Below are 25,051 nucleotides of genomic sequence, written 5' to 3' on the forward strand. Positions count from 1 at the left end.
AAAACCAAATGCATGCTCTTCAACCGTTCGCTGCCCTCACCCACCCGCCAAAGCCTCCTTCACTCAAGCCGCCAAACATACCCTCATAGAACTGAATATCCTACCGATCCTCGACTTCGGTGATGTCATCTACAAAATAGCTTCCAAAATAGCCCCCAACACTCTACTCAGCAAACTGAATGACTGCATCCAGCAAACTGGATGCAGTCTATCACAGTGCCATCCATTTTGTCACCAAAGCCCCCTATACCACCCACCACTGCAACCTGTATGCTCTTGTCGGCTGGCCCTCGCTACATATTTGTCCCCAGTCCCACTGGCTCCAGGTCATCTATAAGTCTATGCTAGGTAATCCTCCACCTTATCTCAGCTCACTGGTCACGATAACAACACCCACCCGTAGCACGTGCTCCAGAAGGTATTTCTCACTGGTCACCCCCAATGCCAACACCTCCTTTGGCCGTCTATCCTTCCAGTTCTCTGCTGCCAATGACTGGAATGAATTGCAAAAATCGGTGAAGCTGGAGACTTATATTTCCCTCACTAACTTTAAACACCAGCTATCTGAGCAGCTAACCGATCGCTGCAGCTGTACATAGCCCATCTGTAAATAGCCCACCCAATCTACCTACCTCATCCCCATATTGTTTTTATTTTACATTTCTGCTCTTTTGCACACCAGAATTTCTACTTGCACATCACCAGCTGCTCATTTAATACTCCAGTGTTAATTTGCTAAATTGTAATTACTTCGCTACTATGGCCTATTTATTGCCTCCCTCCTCATGCCATTTGCACACACTGTATATAGACTTTATTTTTTCCCTATTGTGTTATTGACTGTACACTTGTTTATTCCATGTGTAACTCTGTGTTGTTGTTTGTGTCGCACTGCTTTACTTTTATCTTGGTCAGGGTCGCAGTTGTAAAAGAGTACTTGTTCTCAACTAGCTTACCTAGTTAAATAAAGGTGTTCTCAACTAGCTTACCTAGTTAAATAAAGGTGAAATAAAAAATGTAAATTAAAAAAGCGGTACTGGAGCGCCAAGTCTGGGTCTAAACAGCTTCTACCCCCAAGCTTTAAGACTCCTGAACACCTAATCAAATGGCTACCCAGATTATCTGCATTCCACCCCCCCTCTTTTACTGCTACTCTCTGTTGTTATCATCTATGCATAGTCACTTTAATAACTCTAACTACATGTACATATTACCTCAACTAACTGGCACATTTTACTCTGTATTTGTACCCCCCCCCCCTGTATAGAGTCTTGCTATTGTTATTTTACTGCTGCTCTTTAGTTACTTGTTGAATTTATTTCTTATTCTTATCTGTATTTTTTTTAACTGCATTGTTGGTTAGGAGCTTGTAATTAAGCATTTCACTGTATTGTCTACACCTGTTGTATTCGGCGCATGTGACAATCACAAATTGATTTGATTTGACTCGAGGCTGTAATTGCTGCCAAAGGTGCTTCAACAACGATTTTGAGTAAAGGATCTGAATACTTATGTAAATGTGATATTTCTGTTTTTAATTTTTTTATAAATGAGCAAAAACGTCTTAAAAACCTGTTTTTGCTTTGTCATTATGGGGTATTGTGTGAAGATTGATGAGGGGAAAAAACAATTGAAACAGTTTTAGAATAAGGCTGTAAAGTAACAAAATATGAACAAAAATATCAAGGGGTCTGAATACTTTTCCGAAGGCACTGTGAGTTACATCACACAAGTTAACCGTTTTATTAGTCATAGGATACACACAGAACACACCGTCCAATGAAATGCTGACTTGCAGGTTCCTTCTGGACAATGCAACAACAATAAGAAATAATAAAATATAATAATACGAACTTAAAGTAAATGGCTCAGTAGAATAAACATTTTAGCATCAGTATAAGAAGGAAGGAAGGCACAATTTATAGTCCAATATTTCCACTTGTTTTGGGAAAGGGGGAATGGCTGGGAAGTGATTACATTTGGCAGCAATAGTTAATAAGAGTCTGTTAGCAACAATTATTATATGTGTGTATCATGAATGTATGTGTATCTGTGTGTCGATGTGTGTATATCTGTGTGTGTGTCTGTGTGGGTGTGTGCTTGAGTGAGTGCATGTGTGTTAAGGTACAGAGGAATCAGAGCAGAGCAGTCCAGTTCAAGTGTTCAGCTGTCTGATGGCTTGTAGATAGAAACTGTCTCTGAGCCTGTTGGTATCAGACGTCACGCGCCGATACCGTCTGCCCGACAGTAAGGGAGAGAACAGCTCGTGGCTGGGGTTGTGCACAATGCAATTGGCACAGATTTTTCTCATCTGTCATAGAGACGACACCAGCCTACGTTGATGAGCGAGGCTTTGTTCTCCACCGCGAGACTAGCTGAAACGTTCCCTGAGCTGGAATCCTCTAAGATGCAAACTGCTTCCTGTTCTTGGTCTTCAATAAAGCACCAGAATTTCCCATCTGCTCATCCTATTACGTTTTGCCATTCATGTATTGACAATAGTCTTTGATCGTGAACTTTTAAATCACTGTCCCTGTTAATTGTCACTGTAATTACAGGCCAACTAGCGTGCCAGGCTGTGATAGGAGTTGATTGTACAGCGGGCCAAGCCAAAATATGGAAATGACATGGCAGACAACTGGCCATGGAAGGGACTGATAAACAGAGGATGAGCCTAGGCCATGGGAAGAGCAGAGGTTCATGTGAAATGCATGAATCTGTAGGGTATCATGAGCAACACAGTATGCCAGTCAGGAAAATAAAATAAGAGGTGGAATGTTATTTCAAACCACAGTGTAGAATAGCATGGCCTTTGAGAACCATTTCAATGGCATAAGTATGAGGCGGAGAACGTGTTGAATTCTCACTTGAAACCAGCCGTAGTCACAGTGAAATAGACAGGACAACACAGAACACATCACAGTCTCTAAGCCTGCAAATCAAATCCCTAAAATACTTCTAACATAAACTTTTCACACAGCCTAGTATTTTGTCTTTCAACAAAGTCCTATCGAATCAAATATGGTTAATATGTTAAGTTTGAGAAGTATAAATGGCAGAGGATGAGGGGGGATTGTGTCACTCCCCTCATGCTGGAAGTCCTAAGCCAGGACGAGCCCCTATAAATATCACCATGCCTCACACCTGCTGTGGCAAATGTGCTGGCAAGGTGTACGCTAAAATCCTGAATCCCTACCAGACTTGCTAAGCCGGTAATTAACATTCCTCTCCAACAACTTAAAATCACAAAAAGATGAATAAACATAGAAGTGCACGCACGCACACACAGAAAAAGAGTTAAGGGAAAGGAAGATATTTGGGGAGACAGATAAAGGGGAACAACATACAAGCAACCAGAGATAATATTCTGTTTTTACCAGTGAGACTTGACTTTCTATCCCTAAACACAAAGAGTGATCTCAGTCATAAAACTCCTGTTTTACTTAGCACAAGAGTCCTTGTAGAAGAAAAATAAACTTAAAAAAATAAGCACATTTGAGATATTTCTCCTTGGGTGAACACTTGCAGTCATATGCTGTCTTCTCAGTGCATGACACATCTCCTCATGCTTACATAATGTAGATCTGTCCTAATTCCTCTCTCCAGAGCAGTACTGTGATCTTCAAGGACTAAGCAACATAACAGCAGCAATCTTCCAAACAGAGTCAAGACTATTTCATACTGGATAAGGGGGACATTAAAATGTACTTTGTTTCTGAATCTTGAGATATATATATCTTTTTTTTATGTATAGTCCTGCATCCTTAAATCAACAGGATTTTATAAACTTCAAAAAGCAAATCAAATACATTTTAATCAAGACACTAGCATGCCAGTCCAGCTTTTAACAAGGGAGCTCATCACACTCATTATAATAGACCGAAAAGATTTCAGATGTAGAAATGATCAATTCTATCACTTTTCAATTGGAGCTAATTGCAAATTAGCACACATAAGAATAGTTATTGATAAATTCCTACTAGAACAGATAAGAAGTATTACTCTGTCCATCAGGTCTAATTGGACGTTTCCATGGATACTACGCCTGAGGAAACCCATCTCTTCTAAGAATAGAGAGCATTATTTGGAGTCATTCTCCGTCCACGGATGTAAACAAAGTGTCCCGTTGTTGACAGAACAGACTAACATCAGTTATCTGTCTTCACACACACACACACACACACACACACACACACACACACACACACACACACACACACACACAAAAAGAAGCTTTGAATAGAAAATCCACAGTTCGAATGTCGAAAGCAGTTTCAGTTGACAATATATTAATTCTGATGCTACACTACACATTTCATCACCACAATGACTTTGGATAAATAGATAATAGACTAAATATTTAGGCTGACTTCATCCAGAGTCCAGAAGAAAATGAATGTTCGTGGTATGCAAATATACACATATTTATGAAGATATTGGCTAATTCTCATATTGCAATAACATATTTCAGAACAATTGTAATATAAAAAAAACAATTATATTTGTGTCTACATTCAGTTGGTAAAAGTTGATTGCAATATGATTGATTAAGAGAAAGACAAAAATCCCTATTAGTGTGTGTGCTGCCTTGTCTTAAGTCAAGCATTTCATTACCACAATGACTTTGGACATTCTGTATTTCATCTTGACCCTGCCAAAATGTCAGGTGAGGCCTGAGTGGAAGCCATTTTGTCAAACTACCCAGACAATAGGAGGCAAAAAATGATCACTTTAAACAAAAATAAACAGTACACCTTTAGAAAAAAAAAGGTGCTATCTAGAACCTTAAAGGGTTGTTCGGCTGTCCCCATTGGAGAACCCTTTGAAGAACCCTTTCTAGATGCAGGTAGAATCCTTTTGGGTTTCATGTTGAACCCTTTCCAGAGAGGGTTCTGCTTGGAAACCAAATTGGGTTCTATCTGGAACCAAAATAGGTTCTCTTATGGGGACAGACGAAGAACCCCCCCCTAAGAGTGCATGATAAACCAACATTGATCATGTTAGAGTATTTCAGATTATGCAACATAATTAATTGTTTGTACATTTGGACTTGGATGAAATCCTGAGAGTGAAGTAAACGGTTTATTTGAAGTAATCTTAGTAATGCTTGCCAGTGGTCTTTTTCATAACCAAACCTCCTGGTGAGCTATGGCATGTACTACTTCCAACATACTGTTACCACAGTTTGAGGGTGAAGGCAAAACAGAGAAAGATACAGAATTAATGCACATATTTTATTCATTGGCTAACGATAGGAGAAACAGCACTATTTAAGATAAGATTTGAGCTCAGAGATAAATGTATTTCCAAGTTGCATTTCCTCTCATCCAGTGTGTTTCCACAATAAAAGCCCGGGCTCTCACTGAAGCAGGAGATGCAACTAGCACATTCTATTTACAAAGTTGAAGTCGTAATGTATAATTCATCAAATCACTCACATATGAAAACTAAAAAGGAACTAATCATTACATTTTTACAACGCGAAGTAGAACACTCGTTGGACCTAATTTACAAAACACTAAAGATTTAAGAAAAATTAAGAGAACCCTCAGAAAAAAGATCAATGAGGTGTACTTTGTACAAACTGGTTGCATGAGTCACATTGAATTTGTACAACTTCTTTGATATACTTGAGCACGACACAAAAACATTGTGTGTGGCATTTATTGGCTATTTGCTTTTGATACATACAATGTATAGGCTCACTCTATATGGACATGTTAAATCAAGACAAGGAGAAAGTGGGACAGGAACGACAGTAAATCATGTGACTTATTCATTGAACTCTTGGCATATGATTTCAAACAAAAACAAGAAAAATGCCACGGTGCGATAACAGATACAACAACATGCATACAGGAATCAAAACACATCATGTCTAACTTCAACCTCATGTGTCAATACGGAGAAGTAAGATGGACAGGACACACGTGAACATGTTAATACCGTGCAAATGCATTATAGAGTTTCTTCTTTGTGCTTTTTATTTTGTTTTGTTATGTCCCCCCAATAAATCTGCTGAAAAGGCAGCTTTTTCAACTAACCCAATTGGTCCAGAAATGGATTAGTATGCATTATTTCTGATGTCCAGACTGCTTTTCAGCACAGACTGAGCATTATCTGACATTATCCCATCACACGCTTTATGAAAGGCCAGCAAAGCAACATAGCATTCTGGAACTAGAATTTCAGATTCTCTGTTCTTCTCCATTATGACCAACACATGGCAAACGGGTCCAGATGGATTACCAGGTGGTGTACTCAGTCCATGCGCTGATCAGCTGGCAAGTGTTTTCACTGACATTTTCAACCTCTTCCTGACCCTGTCTGTAATACCAACGTTTCAAACAGAGAACCATAGTCCCTCTGGCCCAATAAGGTAACCTGTCTAAATGACCATCGCCCCGTAGCACTCACATCGGCAGCCATGAAATGCTTTGAAAGGCCGATCATGGCTCACATCAACACCATCATCCCAGACACCCTGAACCCTCTCCAATCCACATACCGCCACAACAGAATCACAGATGAGGCAATCTCTATTGCACTCCACACTGCCCTCTCCCACCTGGATAAAAATAACACTTTGGGCTCTTGAGTGAAGCAGCAGTATAAGGCATTGCATCTCAGTGCAAGAGGCATCACTACAGACACTCTGGTTTCAATCCAGGCTGTTTCACAACCGGCTGTGATTGGGAGTCCCATAGGGTGGCGCACAACTGGCCTGGGTTTATGCCGGTGGAGGCCGTCATTGTAAATAAGATTTTGTTCTTAACTGACTTGCCTAGTTAAATTAAGGTTACATTTTAAAATAAAAGTAAGAATGCTGTTCATTGACTACAGCTTAGTGTTCAACACTATAGTACCCTCCAAGCTCATCACTAAGCTCAGGGCCCTGGGGCTGAACACCTCCCTCTGCAACTGGATTCTAGGCATCGTGACAGGCCGCCCCCAGGTGGTGAGGGTAGGTAACAACCCATCTGTCACGCTGACACTCAACACGGGTGCTCCTCAGAGGTGCGTGCATAGTCCCCTCCTGTACTCTCTGTTCACCCACGACTGCTTGGCCACGCACGACTCCTTCATTAAGTTTACTGTCGACATGACAGTGGTAGGCCTGATCACTGATGACAATGAGACAGCCTATAGGGAGGAAGTGAGACTCCACTCCCGCCCCACATCAATGGGGCGGTAGTGGAGCAGGTCGAGAGCTTCAAGGTCCTCGGTGTCCACATCACTAAGGACTTAAAATTATCCACGCACACCAACACAGTTGTGACGAAGGCACGACAACACCTCTTCCCCCTCAGGAGGCTGAAAAGATTTGGCATGGTTTCCCAGATCCCCAAAAAAGTTCTACAGCTTCACTATTGAGAGCATCTTGACTGGCTGCATTACTGCTTGGTGTAGCAACTGCTTGACATCCGATGGGTAGTGCGTACGGCTGAGCTCTATGCCATCAGGGTCCTCTATACCAGGCGGTGTCAGAGGAAGGCCCTAAAAATTGCCACCCAAGTCATAGACTGTTCTCTCTGCTACCGCATGGCAAGCGGTACCGATGCACCAAGGCTGGAACCAACAGGACTCTGAACAGCATCTACCCCCTTAGCCATAATATTGCCAAATAGTTAACCCAATAAATCCCGAGACCCCAGACAAAATCAGTTTTTCATTTATCTGACTTTCATTTATCTGCATGTCCAGCCCTTGCACAGTATTTAGTCTCACAATGAAGTGGTTTACCGTTTTCCTTTCAGGACAACCAGGGCTACAAGTAAAACACAAAACAATTTGACATAAACAGCTGCATTCATGAGTTTTATTGTATTGCATTGCAGTGTTATAGACACTATGTTCTGGGATTTCCTATGGTCTTCTAGGTAGAAGAAACCCCTTACAGTATCATAGACACTATGTCCTGGTATTTCCTATGATCATCTATGTAGAAGAAACCCCTGACCTTCTAACACCTCGTGTAGCTTGTGAGCATCATAGAGCAAAACATGTGTCCTTATCACATGCACATGTAACATCTTTTGGGATTTGCCCTTGTCTCACCAACACCGCTGTAGCTCAGCCCCGAACGGATGCAGAATAATGAAGAGAAAAAAAATAAAAAATACTACCCAGAATTCTGTAGCTCAAACACACAATGTTCAAAAGGGGTGAGAAGTCCTAAATCACACCGGCGCAACAGCGGGACTCAACGGGTTACCCGGGACTAATCTGCATTGAACCCCCTTTCACTCGACTCATACGCTGCTGCTACTGCTGATTATTTACCCGGTTACCTAGTCACTTTACCCCTACCCATATGTACATACCTGTATATACTGTATTGTATTCTATACTACGACACCGAATGTTAAACAGCCATCTAAAGCACATCAGAGGCTGCTGCCTATAGACATAGATTAGGAATCACTAGCCACTTTAATAATGTCTCCATATATTGCATTACTCATCTCATATGTTTAAACTGTACTCTATACTATTCTACGGTATCTTAATGTAAATATTGCATCACCCATCTCATATCTACAGTTGAAGTCAGAAGTTAACATACACTTAGGTTGGAGTCATTAAAACTCAACCATTTTCAACCATTCTTGTTAACAAATTTCTTGTTAACAAACTATAGTTTTGGCAAGTCGGTTAGGACATCTACTTTGTACATGACACAAGTCATTTTTCCAACAATTGTTTACAGACAGATTATTTCACTTATAATTCACTGTATCACAATTCCAGTGGGTCAGAAGTTTACATACACTAAGTTGACTGTGCCTTTAAACAGCTTGGAAAATTCCGGAAAATGATGCCATGCCTTTAGAAGATTTAGAAGACATAATTTGAGTCAATTGGAGGGGTACCTGTGGATGTATTTCAAGCCCTACCTTCAAACTCAGTGCCTCTTTGCTTGACATCATGGGAAAATAAAAAGAAATCTGCCAAGACCTCAGAAAAATTGTAGACCTCCACAAGTCTGGTTCATCCTTGGGAGCAATTTCCAAATGTGGGAAGGTACCACGCTCATCTGTACAAAGAATAGTACGCAAGTATATAGCCATCAAGTAGCCATCATACCACTCAGGAAGGAGACTCGTTCTGTCTCCTAGAGATTAACGTACTTTGGTGCGAAAAGTGCAAATCAATCCCAGAACAGCAGCAAAGGACCTTGTGAAGAAGGAGGAAACAGGTACAAAAGTATCTATATCCACAGTAAAACGAGTCCTATATTGACATAACCTGAAAGGCCGCTCAGCCTGGAAGAAGCCACTGCTCCAAAACCACCATAAAAAAAGCCAGACTGGGGTGGCAGCATCATGCTTTGCTGCAGGAGGGACTGGTACACTTCACAAAATAGATGGAATCATGAGGGGAAAATTATGTGGCTATATTGAAGCAACATCTCAAGACATCAGTCAATAAGTTAAAGCTTGGTCACAAATGGGTCTTTCAAATGGACAATACTAAATACTAATTCAAATACACTCAATTAGTATGTAAACTTCTGACCCACTGGGAATGTGATGATATAAATAAAAGCTGAAAGAAATAATTCTCTCTACTATTATTCTGACATTTCACATTCTTAAAATAAAGTGGTGATCCTAACTCACCTAACTAAAACAGAGAATTTTTACTCAGATTAAATGTCAGGAATTGTGAAAAACTGAGTTTAAATGTTATTGGCTAAGGTATATGTAAACCTCCGACTTCAGGTGTATGTACTGTATTCTATACTATGCCACTGTATCTTCGTCCAATGCTGCTCTGATTATATATATATATATGTTATTAATCCAGTCCTTACTTCGATTTAAGTGTATATGTTGTGAAACTGTTGGATATTAATTGTTAGATGTGCAGAGGCACTTGCCGTACCCCCTGCACATCGAGTTGGTACTGATACCCTGTGTCTACACTGAGTGTACAAAACATTAGGAACACCTTCCTAATATTGAGTTGCACCCCTCCCTTTAGCCCTCAGAACAGCCTTAATTCGTTGAGGCATGGACTCTACAAGGTGTCGAAAGCGTTCCACAGGGATGCTGGCCCATGTTGACTGCAACGCTTCCCACAGTTGTGTGAAGTTGGGGTTCCCGAGTGACGCAGCGGTCTAAGGCCCTGCAAGTGGAAACACTACAGGCCCTGGTTCAAATCCACGCTGAATCACATCTGGCCATGATTGGGAGTCCCATAGGGTGGTGCAAAATTGGCCCAGTGATTTCTGGGGTAGGCTGTCATCGTAAATGATAATTTGTTCTTAACTGACTTGCCTAGTTTTAAAAAAGTTATGTGGACCATTCCTTATACAAACGGGAAATGGTTGAGCGTGAAAAATCCATCAGGTTTGAGTTATTGTCACGCTCAAACCCGTGCACCTGGCACCTACTACCATACCCCATTCAAAGGCACTTATATATTTTGTCTTGTCCATTCACCCTCCAAATGGCACACATAAACAATCCGTCTCAATTGTCTCAAGGCTTAAAAATCTTTCTTTAACCTGTCTCCTCCCCTTCATCTACACTGATTGAAGTGGATTTAACAAGTGACATCAATAAGGGATCGTAGCTTTCACCTGGTCAGTCTGTCATGGAAAGAGGTGTTCCTAAATGTTTTGTACACTCTGAGTAATGATACCTTGTACACTATCTGAATTTATTCCTTGTGCTATTATGTTTCTATTATTTTTCTCTCTGCATTGTTGAGTAAGGCCCGTAGGTAAGCATTTCACTGTTAGTCTACGACTGCTGCTGTTTTACAAAGCATGTTAGATGATTTGATTTGAGAATTGTCAATTTCATTACATTTACTAATCTTTACACAATTCTTTTTCAACACTTTGAATAGACATCATAACGTAATAGACCACAGTCAGGTAGCCTAGCGGTTAAGAGCATTGGACTAGTAACCAAAAAGGTTGCTGGTTTGAATCCTCATGTTGACTAGCTGAAACATCTGCCAATGTGCCATTGAGCAAGGCAGTTAACCCTAGTTTCTGTGGATAAGAGTGTCTGTTAAATGACTAAAATGTCAAATGAGAGGTCTAGGGTTGGAAAATTGTGTTACTTTCCCATAAATTCACAGGTTTTCCAGATATCCTGGCTAAAATATTCCAGGAAGACACAGAAAATCTGGAATAATCCAACCAGGATGTTTGGGAAAGTTACTGGAATTTTGCAAACCGAGCTTGGACCATAACTAAAAAATGTCTAACAATGAATTCAAATTTAGATTCTACAGTAATACCCCCAAAAATGTATTTAAGTGATCAAACATGTTTGACATTCACCAAAAGTTATTTTGCATCCGAATGCATTTTATATAGAGCTATGTCTAGCGATATGAGGGATACATGCATTTCAGTTTATTTGTTGACAATGATAGGGGAGAGTGGGGTAAATTGAGCCAAATGGGTAATTTGACCAACTATTTAGGAAGAGGTCATCATTTCATGGAGTCTCTGAAGGAAGAAACCACATTGGAAAAAGTGGTGAACAACAATAAACCTAGCATGAAAGTGCATCCTTGTAGATGTGTGGGCTAATATAGTCAAAATGTTTGCCATGGGGTAAGTTGAGCCAATGTCCATGGGGTAAGTTGAGCCAATGTCCATGGGGTAAGTTGAGCCAATGTCCATGGGGTACGTTGAGCCATTGTCCATGGGGTACGTTGAGCCAATGTCCATGGGGTAAGTTGAGCCAATGTCCATGGGGTAAGTTGAGCCAATGGCCATGGGGTAAGTTGAGCCAATGGCCATGGGGTAAGTTGAGCCAATGGCCATGGGGTAAGTTGAGCCAATGGCCATGGGGTAAGTTGAGCCAATGGCCATGGGGTAAGTTGAGCCAATGGCCATGGGGTAAGTTGAGCCAATGGCCATGGGGTAAGTTGAGCCAATGGCAAGTTGAGCAAATTAAAGTGTTTTCTTCCTAGGCATAATGCAAGACATTATTGCTGGGACATGAAGTAACAGCAGGGGCTGCCCGATGTTAAAAGTGTTTTAACAAGTACAAAGTGTTTTTTAAGGTGTTAAGCCTGCGTTAAAAGAAGCTTAAAATAAAAGACAAAAAGCGATTGTCATTGTGTTGAATTGTGTTTGGGAAATGAAGACAGACATGGCTTTAAAAAGGTGGTGACAAGATTTAATTCAGTAGGCGTCTTAATTTATCCTGTCCCGTGGCTGAACTTTCCCCATACTTGGGGTAAGTTTTGCTAAAAGAGACCACTTTTTTTTGAACAAGCTATGCTTTCAAAACTGTAATGTTTACATGAATTTCTATTATTTCCAGGGATACAAAACATCCTGAATATATATAGATATCGTTGTTAGAGTGATGCTGAATGTAGAAAATGACTTAACTTACCCCACACTCCCCTATTGTGAATACTTATTTCATATCTCTAAAGATTAAAAATAAAAAAATAAAAAGAAATAGGGAAATTGAGGATTGTCTCCAAACTGGAAAAAGAAGTGGCTATATGCAGGTATAATGGCAAATGTCTTATAACTTTTTCACAATGCAGTAGTTACATACCTGCAGAATGTTTACAAATAGCTATACGGCCATGGCTATTTACATAGTCTATGCAATATATATATATATATATATCAGAAAGTGACATCATATTCGTTGTTGACCTGTTCCTGTCAATCATTGCAAAGTCATAAAAACAAAAACAGAAGAAGAAGAATTACATCCTCAAATACTTGTATAAAAATAGACAATTATTGAAAATTATAAACTGTACCACCCCAAATATCTCTTATGAAGTATAGATTATGCATTTATCTTTTAAAACCATTGTTTAGCCATATAGCTGATGATGATGATGCATACAGAAGCCAGTTGAGCCTCTCATTTTTTTAAATTGCAACAAGCATACGTAAAACTGAATATTTACATAGTTGTTGGCACAGAGATTGGATAACTTAAAAAAAAAGTTTCTCAAAGCGAGACCTTTAATTGATCAAGAATAAACAAGCTAACGGAATACCTATTGCTTTACGCTGTTAAGGGAAGCCTCTGCATGTCTGTATAGTTTCAAAAGATAGATCCACACATTTCTCCAACGTGAGCACAGCTTGCCCCAATGCAACTACTCAACCAGTCAAGGAAGAAAATCAAGTCATTCAAAACTGGGTGAACGTGGTACGTTTCTCAAGAACTTCAAGGTAGTCGGGATCACTATGAAGCTTGGCTTTCAGTTCCCAGTACTCACTTATGTTAGGTTCAACATAAACAGCACTCGGCGCTGTGCAATACAATATTGTCTGCTGTATTCTTTCTGGGTGCATGTATTGATGTCTGACGTTAAAGTCTGAGTTATGCTGGTTTGATGAATGGGCAGTACGCCTGCATGGTAAAGTATTGCTGTAGGGTGACGGCTGGTCTGGGTCTAGGACATCGTCTTGTAAAGGGGAGTGTTTGTTGAGTGGAGTAATAACACCGTATTCAGCGCTTATTGTGTTACTACCCGCCTCTTCTTCCGAGTGATTATTCAGAAAGGTCACATTCAACTGATCAAAGTCTCTGTACCCATCTACTGCTTTGTTCTCCATTGGCCTATACACTGTGGGGCTACAGACGGTGTTTTTGCACGTTTGTTCAGTGGGAGAGGGGATGTACTCGTACACATGCCCTGCTGACGTTCTGACTTTTGGAATGGATCCCTTTTTGTAAAGACCGTACTCCATGTTCAGCGAAGTAATGCACGCGTTCATGGAGTTATTCTGCTCATTTAGTGTCTTTTGACGTCTCTTCTTCACAGCTGCAAACAGTCCCGCAGCGACAAACACCGAAACGATGAACATCAGGAGCAGGGCAAGGATCGTAACAGACAGGGGAACACTGTTGATCTGTGTGTCGTAATCTAATGATGTTTCTATGGTGATGGTGCTCCCGGGAACAGATTCTTCCGAAGGTGGGATCATGGATGCAAGGATATCAGAGTTATTAAGGCAGAAATGAGTTGTCTTAATGTATCGCATATCCTCCCCAAATAGCTTCTTAGGGGAGCCACAGATAACATTGTCCACAACCGTGCCGCTGCTGAGCTGTTCCAGCCACATCTTCATCTTCATGACAGAGCAGCCACAGTCCCAGGGGTTCTCGAACAAGTCTACCTGCACTAGTGATGTCAGTTGACCCAACACGCCACTGACAGGCAGGCTGCGGAGGTGATTATTACGAAGATTTAGTCTGGCCAATGTCAACCCATTAAAGATTCCCCGGGGTAAGGTCTTCAGGAGGTTATTATTTAGGAAGAGCAGCTGAAGGTTGGAGACATGCTGAAAGGTGTCTGAAACAATTTCTCTAATGACATTGTATTCTAAATATAGGAACTGCAGACTCTCTAATCCAAAGAACATATCGACTGTGAGACGGTCTATCAAATTCCCATTCAAGTACAGCCTGCGTAAGTGTGTTAAATCCCCAAAGGCTCTGTCATGGATGTGAGCAATCCGATTGTTGCCAAGGTGAAGCAAATCTAATCCAATCAATTCAACGAAATCTGATCTCCGCACCACGGGGATAGAATTCCCTGTGAGATACATCTTTTTGGGATTGTAGGGTTTGGGATTTAAGTCAGAGATTCGCTCAATCTTTCTCTCTTGGCAGTTAACATTCAGACCAAGGTCTGAAATTTGGAGATTGCAAGTACAGGCAGTAGGACAGTCCAAAGGCATTGGGGATTTGGTTTGATATGAAACTATTTGACCGTAGTTTTGCGGTTTATTGGAGGGGATGCGAGATGTGGGTTTTGACTTTAACTTGCCTGACTGGCGAGGTCCCTTGGTGGGCCTTGACCGGGATGGGAATGAGGCTCGTGTGGTCCTAAAGTATGCATCAGTGGTCTGATGTGCCCGGGGACGCATCTCATACTCTGCAATAGCTCTCCTGGGGCACAGTTCTGGTTTAGAGACTTCATCAAGATCTCTCCCATGAAGCCGGAATGGAAACTCACAGACCACATCACCCACTAAAGCGGTGTAGGATATGCTCTCGAGCCAGGCCTTCAGTGCAATCAGCTCACAAGAGCAGTTCCATGGGTTCTCCTCTAGTTGTAATTCCATAATGCTGTCCATGTGTTCCAAAAGACCTGAATAAGGGAATAGTTTCAGTTGATTCCCCCTCAGGTCAAGGTGAGTCAAAGGGACATGTTGGAAAATGTCAGTGGGAAGAGTAGAAATGATGTTGTCATTTAAAATCAGGACCTCCAGACGATGCAGTTTGCTGAAGGCTTTTGGCTCGACATGGGCGATGGAATTGTAGTCCAGCTGAAGATATTCCAGACTTTCAAGGCCGATGAAAAGATCTTCCGTCAAGGCATCCATGTTGTTATTGTTGAGATGTAATCTTTTTAATCCCTGAAGTCCATTAAAAGCTCCTGATTCAACTGTGGATATGTCATTGTTGCCCAGATGCAATATTGTAAGCCCATTGTATTCAACAAAGTCATTGGTGGAGAGCCTCTTTAAAAGGTTCCCTGTGAGCAGTAAATTATACGTTGTGAAGTACACAGGGCTAACTTCAGAGAGATCGACTATTCCTCTACTTTCACAGCCCACAGTCAGTATCCCCTCTCTCTCCTCACAGGCACACAATCTTCGACATATCTCTCCATAATTGTCAAACATCTCAACGATGCCCACTGATGTAGTCACCAACAACAGGATTACAATCCAGTGATGCATTATCCCTGTGTTGACGGCTAAACTCACACTGTTGTGCTGCCGAAGTAATCTAGAAGAAGAAGACAAACAGGTCATCTGACTAAACATGCTTTAATGTCATACTCATGAGTCCTCAAACAGACTGTAATTAGGAAATGCACCTGCCCAAAGGTAACTTCTGGTTGCCACAGAATGACCCAAAACTAACTGAAGGAGAAAGAGAACAGGATTCTTAATGAAAAACCTTGACATTAATTAAACTCCACTAACACCAGTCAGTACCATATCATGTAAATGAATAGTGAACAAGGGCACACCAATAGTCCGTGCTCCAGCCCAGTGTGAAAACATTAACTATTAAATTATCATATTATTATTATTATCATCAAAATAAGGAAAACATGTCATATGCAACCAAATAGCCTTGATGTTCAAAACCCACAATCAAAACAATGTATACACTTATTTGAAAAAAGATGATGCTATTGCCACAAACGTAGCATCAGCATGCAATGCAAACATCTACATAGATGTTACATCTACAATCATATTTAGAAATTCTTACCTCACTCACGAGTAAATATGAACGTTCCTCGTTAGGTATGACAACGAATGCTCCATTGTACGACTTACTAATGTTCTACGACGCCTGTTTATTATGAACACATTTGCCTCACTAATGCACCAAAGAGGATAAAAATAAGAAATGCTGATCTACCACAACTGCCAAATGCCTTTCTCTTTTCATTGCGCGTTGTGCCGGGGTGGACAAAGCTATGCCTGGTAACAAAGTTGCTTAATCGGTCTCCCTGGATGAATTGCACTCTCTCTCTCTCCCTCTCCTCCCTCTCTCCCTGTCTTTCACATACAAACACGAATCCTGTAAAAATCCTTGATAACTGCCGTTTGTAGGGTGTTACCCTGACTACTACATTTTTCATGAACATAAAAAGGAATCATCGGTCGACCTGTCACTACGCTCAACTTTTATACTGCACACATATACACCTCCCTGGCATTTCTTATCAAATAGCCTGCGATTTTCTGCCTTCAATGAGCTACTATCAAGGGGCATAGGATACGACCATATGACGATAAACCTAAAGATAATAAGCACATCGAATTCTAACATTTTGCAAGTGTCCTCCATTCACCCACCAAAGTCTGTGAAATGTCACGTAATTTACGTAATGCAATACAGACGCAAAGATATACAATTAAATGGACGTCTTACCCAGTTACACCTCCAAAAGGCGTTACACTGCATGGATACGGATACCGTTCAAACGTGATCAGTAATTCATTGGCTTGCAAGTGTTTTGTGTCCTCGAGTGATAAAGAGTGAACGTATTACCATGTGAACGCGTTACCATGTTTCACACCCTGAGCGGTTAAAACTGAGGACCGTCAATTAGTTTATTCACAAAATAATGAGACTACTAGCAGGGAAACTGCGATTTACGGTGCCCATGCTTTGTTGGAGAAGCAGCTGTAACGATATGTCATCAGCACACTGAAAAATTAGGCTACATTGAACTTTTCACATGAAAATAATCACATAGTGTACATTCCTCTGAGGTACCTACCCCTCTTCTCCACACTCAAATACCAAAACGTGAGAAAGAATAACCCCCTTAGGCTCCACTACTATAAAAATGGTATGACTGGCACTGCAATGTATTCACATATGCTATTTTGGGCATCTCACCTTGAACAAGTGTTGGCCATGTGATATAGAGATTCACAACTCAGCATTATTAGGCCCTTTGCTTTGTGTTAATGTAGCCTATTATTACAAGGGCAGTGTTTAAATAGCTTAGTTAATACAGTCCAAAGCATCCAACTGTGTCACTCCCTGCTGTTGACAACCTGCCCTTAAATGAATGGTCACAAATTCCCTTCCTCACCATATTCATCCAGTTTGAGCAGTGAACTAGATTATGCAGTCTTTCCTTCACGTTCACATTACCATTCGGTGCATGAAATATACAATTTCACCCACGTCATGCATGGGATATATACAGAGAGATGAGAATTGAGGTCTACAAACTCAACTGTTGTAGCATCCAGCCAAATATCTGATAGAAATGGTTCAGAATAAAATGGGGGATGTTTTGATATGCTGCCTTTACAGCATTGTCTGTTTATCCATTTCTACCCCCACACATTAGATGTGCCTAGTCATCTTACCTGAGGCAGCATACTGTTTACACATTAAACATTTTCGATAAAGATATAAAAGCCAACAACTATTTTTGTAACAAAAATGGCGCATGAGAGGATGACGTGTTACGTGCTCCTAACCAACTGTGTTATGTTGTTTGTAACTTTTTTTTTTAAACTTATTTTGTACATAATGTTACTGCTAGTATCTCTTATGACCGAAAATTACTTCTGGACATCAGAACAGAGATTACTCACCTCGAACTGGAGGTGAGTCCGACACGAAGGATATACTGCTTTCCCGGGAACAGGCCCAAATCCCCGTCATTTGCGTGAAGAAAAGACTGACAAAAGGGAGGTGGAGGTCGGGCTGCCTTCTGAGAATTTGTAGGCGAGCGAGTACTCCCACTGCCATCCGTTCTATTGGCCAACGTGCAATCATTGGAAAATAATTACCCATAACAAATCTGACATTTCCAGCTACAATAGTCATTTACAACATTAACAGTGTCTACACTGTATTTCTGATCAATTTGATGTTGTTCAAATGGACAAACAATGTGCTTTTCTTGCAAAAACAAAGACATTACTAAGTGACCCCAAACTTTTGAATGGTAGTGTACAGCCTGGAAGAACTATTGGATATCAGAGAGATGTCAACTTACCAGCACAATCAGCACTACGACCAGGAATACGACTTTCCAAAAGCGGATCCTTTGTCTGCACCTCCCAGGGCATTTGAACTGATTCCAGAGGCTGACCCAAAACAACACCGTCTGAAGAGAGGGTGCCGGAGCGGTCTTCTAGTGAGGCTTCGGAAGCACGCACACCACCCACCACTTCCGAGTGTATTACTCGCTAATGTCCAGTCACTAGTTAACTTCTTCGATATAGGGGGCGCTCTTTAAATCTTTGGATAAAAAAACGTTCCCGTTTTAAGCAAGATATTTTATCACGAAAAGATGCTCGACTATGCATATAATTGACAGCTTTGGAAAGAAAACACTCTGACGTTTCCAAAACTGCAAAAATATTGTCTGTGAGTGCCACAGAACTTATGCTACAGGTGAAACCAAGATGAAATTTCAAACAGGAAATGGCCCAGATTTTGAGGGCGCTGTGTTCCTATGTCTCCTTATATGGCTGTGAATGCGCCAGGAATGAGCCTGCACTTTTTGTCGTTTCCCCAAGGTGTCTGCAGCATTGTGACGTATTTGTAGGCATATCATTGGAAGATTGACCATAAGAGACTACATTTACCAGGTGCCTGCTTGGTGTCCTCCGTCGAAATTATTGCGTAATTGCCAGCTGCGTGCATTTTACCATTTGCTTCAGAGGAGAAAGTCAACTGCCACAAATGATTTATCATCGAATAGATGTGTGAAAAACACCTTGAGGATTGATTCCAAACAACGTTTGCCATGTTTCTGTCGATAACGTGATGAACAAAACGGAGCGATTTCTCCGACACAAATAATCTTTTTTGAAAAACTGAACATTTGCTATCTAACTGAGAGTCTCCTCATTGAAAACATCCGAAGTTCTTCAAAGGTAAATTATTTTATTTGAATGCTTTTCATGTTTTTGTGAAAATGTTGCCTGCTAAATGCTAGGCTTAATGCTATGCTAGCTATCAATATTCTTACACAAATGCTTGTGTAGCTATGGTTGAAAAGCATATTTTGAAAATCTGAGATGACAGTGTTGTTAACAAAAGGCTAAGCTTGTGAGTGAATATATTTCTTTCATTTCATTTGCGATTTTCATGAATAGTTAACGTTGCGTTATGCTAATGAGCTTGAGGCTATGATTACGCTCCCGGATACGGGATTGCTCGACGCAAGAAGTTAACAAAGTTGACGAAATTAGGACAAGAGTTGCTTTCCAAAGAGATATCCGGGATTGTAACATGCTCTGTTTCACAGAGACATGGCTAGCTGGGGACATGCTGTCGGAGTCTGTACAGCCAACGGGATTTTCAGTGCATTTCACAGACAGGAACAAACTTCTCTCTGGTAAGAAGAAGGGTGGGGGTGTATGTTTCATGATTAATGACTCAAGGTGTAATTGTAACAACTTTCAAGAACTAAAGTCATTTTGTTCACCTGACCTAGAATTCTTCACAATCAAATGTATTATCTCCCAAGGGAAGTCTCCTCGGTTTATTGTCACAGCCGTGTGTATTGCCCCGCAAGCGGATACCAAGACAGCCGTCAAGGAACTTCACTGGACGTTAAGCAAACTGGAAACCATATATCCTGAGCCTGCATTTATTGTAGCTGGAGATTTTAACAAAGCTAATCTGAGAAAAAGGCTACTTAAATTCTATCAGCATATCGATTGCAGTACACGAGCGAGTAACACACTCGACCTCGGCTACTATAACTTCCACGATGCATACGAGGCCCTCCTTTTGGCAAATCTGATAATGACTCCATCTTGTTTCTCCCCTCCTACAGGCAGAAACTAAAACAGGAAGCGCCCGTGCAATGCTGGTCTGATCAATCGGATTCCACTCTTCAAAATTGCTTCGATCACGTGGACTGGGATATGTTCCGGGTAGCCTCAGACAATAACATTGACGTATACGCTGACTCGGTGAGCGAGTTTATATGGAAGTGCATAGGAGATGTTGTACCCACTGTGACTATTTAAACCTTCCCTAAGCAGACACCGTGCTTTCGCACGAAAAATGAAAGCATGTACCATCGCATTTAATCATGGCAAGGTGACTGGAAACATGACCAAATACAAACAGTGTAGTTATTCCCTTCGTAAGGCAATCAAACAAGCAAAGCGTCAGTATAGAGACAAAGTGGAGTTGCAATTCTTCTCTGTGGCCGCCGTGAGTAAAACATTTAAATGTTTCAACCCTCGCAAGGCTGCCGGCCCAGACGCCATCCCTAGCCGCATCCTCAGAACATGCGCAGACCAGCTGGCTTGTGTGTTTACGGACATATTCAATCAATCCCTATCCCAGTCTGCTGTCCCAACATGCTTCAAGAGGGCAACCATTATTCCTGTTCCGAAGAAAGCTAAGGTAACTGAACTAAATGACTATCGCAACATAGCACTCACTTCTGTCATCATGAAGTGCTTTGAGAGACTAGTCAAGGTTCATATCACCTCCACCCTACCTGTTACCCTAGACCCACCCAATTTGCATACCGCCCCAATAGGGCCACAGACGATGCAATCGCCATCACACTGCACACTGCCCAATCCCATCTGGACAAGAGGATACCTATGTAAGAATGCTGTTCATTGACTACACTTCAGCTCCCAGCTGTGCCCTGGACACCATATTTGAATTGATCGCCTCCATCCATCTTCAGAGTTTGTTTTGTTAGGTGACCTAAACTGGGATATGCTTAACACCCCGGCCTACAATCTAAAATAGATGCCATCAATCTCACACAAATTATCAAGGAACCCCCCAGGTACAACCCTAAATCAGTAAACATAGGCACCCTCATAGATATTATCCTGACCAACTTGCCCGCCAAATACACCTCTGCTATTTTCAATCAGGATCTCAGCGATCACTGCCTCATTGCCTGCATCCGTTATGGGTCCGTGGTCAAACGACCACCCCTCATCACTGTCAAACGCTCCCTAAAACACTTCTGCGAGCAGGCCTTTCTTATCAACCTGAACCAGGTATCCTGGAAGGATATTGACCTCATCCCGTCAGTAGAGGATGCCTGGTTGTTCTTTAAAAGTAATTTCCTCAGGCCTCCCGGGTGGTGCAGTGGTTAAGGGTGCTGTACTGCAGCGGCAGTTGTGCAAACCAGAGACTCTGGGTTCGCGCCCAGGCTCTGTCGTAACCGGCTGCGACCAGGAGGTCTGTGGGGAGACGCAGAATTGGCCTAGCGTTGCCCAGGTTAGGGAGGGGTTGGCCGGTAGGGATATCCTTGTCTCATCGCGCACCAGCGATTCCTGTGGCGGGCCGGGCGCAGTGCGTGCTAACCAAGGTTGCCAGGTGCATTGGTGCGGCTGGCTTCCGGGTTGGATGCGCGCTGTGTTAAGAAGCAGTGCCGCTTGGTTGGGTTGTGTATCGGAGGACGCATGACTTTCTACCTTCGTCTCTCCCGAGCCCATACTGGAGTTGTAGCGATGAGACAAGATAGTAGCTACTAAAACAATTGGATACCATGAAATTGGGAAGAAAACGGGGTAAAATTAAATAAAATTAAATAAATAAAAAAGTAATTTCCTCACCATCTTAAATAAGCATTACCTTTAAAAAAAATGTAGAACTAAGAACAGATGGTTCACTTCAGACCTGACTTCCCTCGACCAGCACAAAAACCTCATGTGGCATACTGCACTAGCATCGAATTGTCCCTGCGATATGCAACTTTTCAGGGAAGTCAGGAACCAATACACACAGTCAGTTAGGAAAGCAAAGCGTAGGTTTTTCAAACAGAAATTTGCATCCTGTAGCTCTAACTCCAAACGGTTCTGGGACACTGTATAATCGTATGGAGAATAAGATTACCTCCTCTCAGTTGCCCAATGCACTGAGGCTAGGAAACACTGTCACCACCGATAAATCCACGATAATCGGGAATTTCAATAAGCATTTCTCTAGGGCTGGCCATGCTTTCCACCTGGCTACCCCAACCCCAGCCAACAGCTCTGCACCCCCCGCAGTGACTTGCCTTCCCTTCTCCTTCTCCTTCACCCAAATCCAGATAGCAGATGTTCTGAAAGAGCTGCAAAACCTGGACCCGTACAAATCAGCTGGGCTAGAAAATCTGGACCCTTTCTAAAATGGTCTGCCTCCATTGTTGCAACCCTTATTACTAGTCTGTTCAACCTCTCTTTCGTATCGTCTGTCTTCCTAAAGATTGGAAAGCTGCTGCGGTCATACCCCTCTTCAAAGGGGGTGAAACTAGACCCAAACTGTTACAGACCTATATCCATCCTGCCCTGCCCTTCTAAAGTTTTCAAAAGCCAAGTTAACAAACAGTTTCTGACCATTTCAAATCCAACCGTACCTTCTCCGCTGTGCAGTCCAGTTTCTGAGCTGGTCTCAGGTACACATCAGCCACGCTCAAGGTACTAAATGATATCATAATCGCCATTGATAAAAGACAGTAATGTGCAGCCGTCTTCATTGACTTGGCCAAGGCTTTCGACTCTGTCAATCACAGTATTCTTATCGGCAGATTCAACAGTCTTTATTTCTCAAATGACTGTCTTTCCTGGTTCACAAACTACTTCTCAGATAGAGTTCCATGTGTCAAATCGGAGGGCCTGTTGTCCGGACCTGGCAGTCTCTATGGGGACACCACAGGGTTCAATTCTCGGGCTGACTCTTTTCTCTGTATATATCAATGATGTCGCTCTTGCTGCGGGTGATTCCTTGATCCACCTCTATGCAGATGACACCATCCTGTATACATCTGGCCCTTCTTTGGACACTATGTTAACAAACCTCCAAACGAGCTTCAATGCCATACAACACTCCCTCCGTGACCTCCAACTGCTCAAAGATGCTAGTAAAACCAAATGCATGCTCTTCAATCGATCGCTGCCCCCGCCCACCCGCCCACCTAGCAATACCACTCTGGATGGTTCTGACTTAGAATATGTGTAAAACTACAAATACCTAGCTGTCTGGCTAGACTGTAAACTCTCCTTCCAGACTCACATTAAGCATCTCCAATCCAAAATTAAATCTAGAATCGGCCTCCTTCACTCACGCCGCCAAACATGCCCTTGTAAAACTGACTATCCTACCGATCCCGACTTCGGCGATGTCATCTACAAAATAGCCTTCAACACTCTACTCAGCAAACTGCCATCCGTTTTGTTACCAAAGCCCCATATAACACCCACCACTGCGACCTGTATGCTCTTGTCGGCTGGCCCTCGCTATATATTCGTCGCCAGACCCACAGGCTCCAGGTCATCTATAAGTCTTTGTTAGGTAAAGCTCCGCCTTATCTCAGCTCACTGGTCACCATAACAACACCCATCTGTAGTACGCGCTCCTGCAGGTATATCTCACTGGTAATCCCCAAAGCCAACACCTCCTTTGGCCGCCTTTCCTTCCAGTTCTCTTCTGCCAATTACTGGAACGAATTGCAACAATTGCTGAAGTTGGAGACTTATATTTCCCTCACTAACTATCTGAACACCAGCTATCTGAGTAGCTTACCGATCGCTGCAGCTGTACACAGCCCATCTGTAGATAGCCCATCCAACTACTTCATCCCCATACTGTTTTTATTAACTTTTTCCCTCTTTTACACACCAGTATTTCTACGTGCACTTCTATCATTCCAATGTTAATTTGCTAAATTGTAATTACTTCGCTACTATGGCCTATTTATTGCCTTACGTCCTTACTCCATTTGCACACACTGTATATAGATTTTCCTATTGTGTTATTGACTGTACTTTTGTTTATCCCATGTGCACCTCTGTGTTGTTGTTTTTTGTCACACTACTTTGCTTTATCTTGGCCAGGTCGCAGTTGTGAATGAAAACTTGTTCTCAACTGGCCTATCTGGTTAAATAAAGGTGAAATACATATTTTTAAAATAAAAATTCAACACCATAGTACCCTCCAAACTCATCATTAAGCTTGAGACCCTGGGTCTCAACCCCGCCCTGTGCAACTGGGTCCTGGACTTCCTGACGGGCCACCCCCAGGTGGTGAAGTTGGAAACAACATCTCCACTCCGCTCAACATCAACACTGGGGCCCCACAAGGGTGCGTTCTCAGCCCTCTCCTGTACTCCCTGTTCACCCACGGCTGTTTGGCCATACACGCTTCCAACTCAATCATCAAGTTTTCAGACCACACTACACAGACAGTGTGGTGAAGAAGGCACAACAGCGCCTCCTCAATTTCAGGAGGCTGCAAAAATTGGGCTTGTCACCGAAAACCCTCACTATCTTTTACAGGTGCACAATTGAGAACATGCTGTCGGGCTGTTTCACCGCCTGGTACGGCAACTGCACCACCCACAACCGCATGGCTCTCCAGAGGGTGATGTGGTCTGCACAAATCATTACCGGGAGCGAACTACCTGCCCTCCAGGATACCTACAACACCCGATGTCATAGGAAGGCAAAAAAGATCATCAAGGATAATTACCACCTGAGCCACTACCTGTTCACCGCGCTACCATCCAGAAGGCGAGGTCAGCACAGGTGCATCAAAGCTGGGACAGAGATATTGAAAAA

At 42.1% G+C, this 25,051-nt stretch overlaps 1 protein-coding gene across 1 annotated transcript; it reads right to left on the reverse strand.

Annotated features, from left to right (window-relative positions):
* Positions 1-12,115: 12,115 nt before the first annotated feature.
* Positions 12,116-15,734, reverse strand: LOC135521102 (SLIT and NTRK-like protein 5). The gene has a single exon (XM_064947042.1). The coding sequence runs from the start codon at positions 15,704-15,706 to the stop codon at positions 13,142-13,144; it is 2,565 nt and encodes an 854-aa protein (XP_064803114.1). The 5' UTR covers positions 15,707-15,734; the 3' UTR covers positions 12,116-13,141.
* Positions 15,735-25,051: the final 9,317 nt, after the last annotated feature.

This window comes from Oncorhynchus masou, chromosome 29 (genome assembly GCF_036934945.1).
Source record: "Oncorhynchus masou masou isolate Uvic2021 chromosome 29, UVic_Omas_1.1, whole genome shotgun sequence".
NCBI classification, from domain to species: domain Eukaryota; kingdom Metazoa; phylum Chordata; class Actinopteri; order Salmoniformes; family Salmonidae; genus Oncorhynchus; species Oncorhynchus masou.

Bases quoted from the DNA above. Each gene is read 5' to 3' on its own strand.
- LOC135521102 (XM_064947042.1), bottom strand. From the start codon at position 15,706: ATGCATCACTGGATTGTAATCCTGTTGTTGGTGACTACATCAGTGGGC.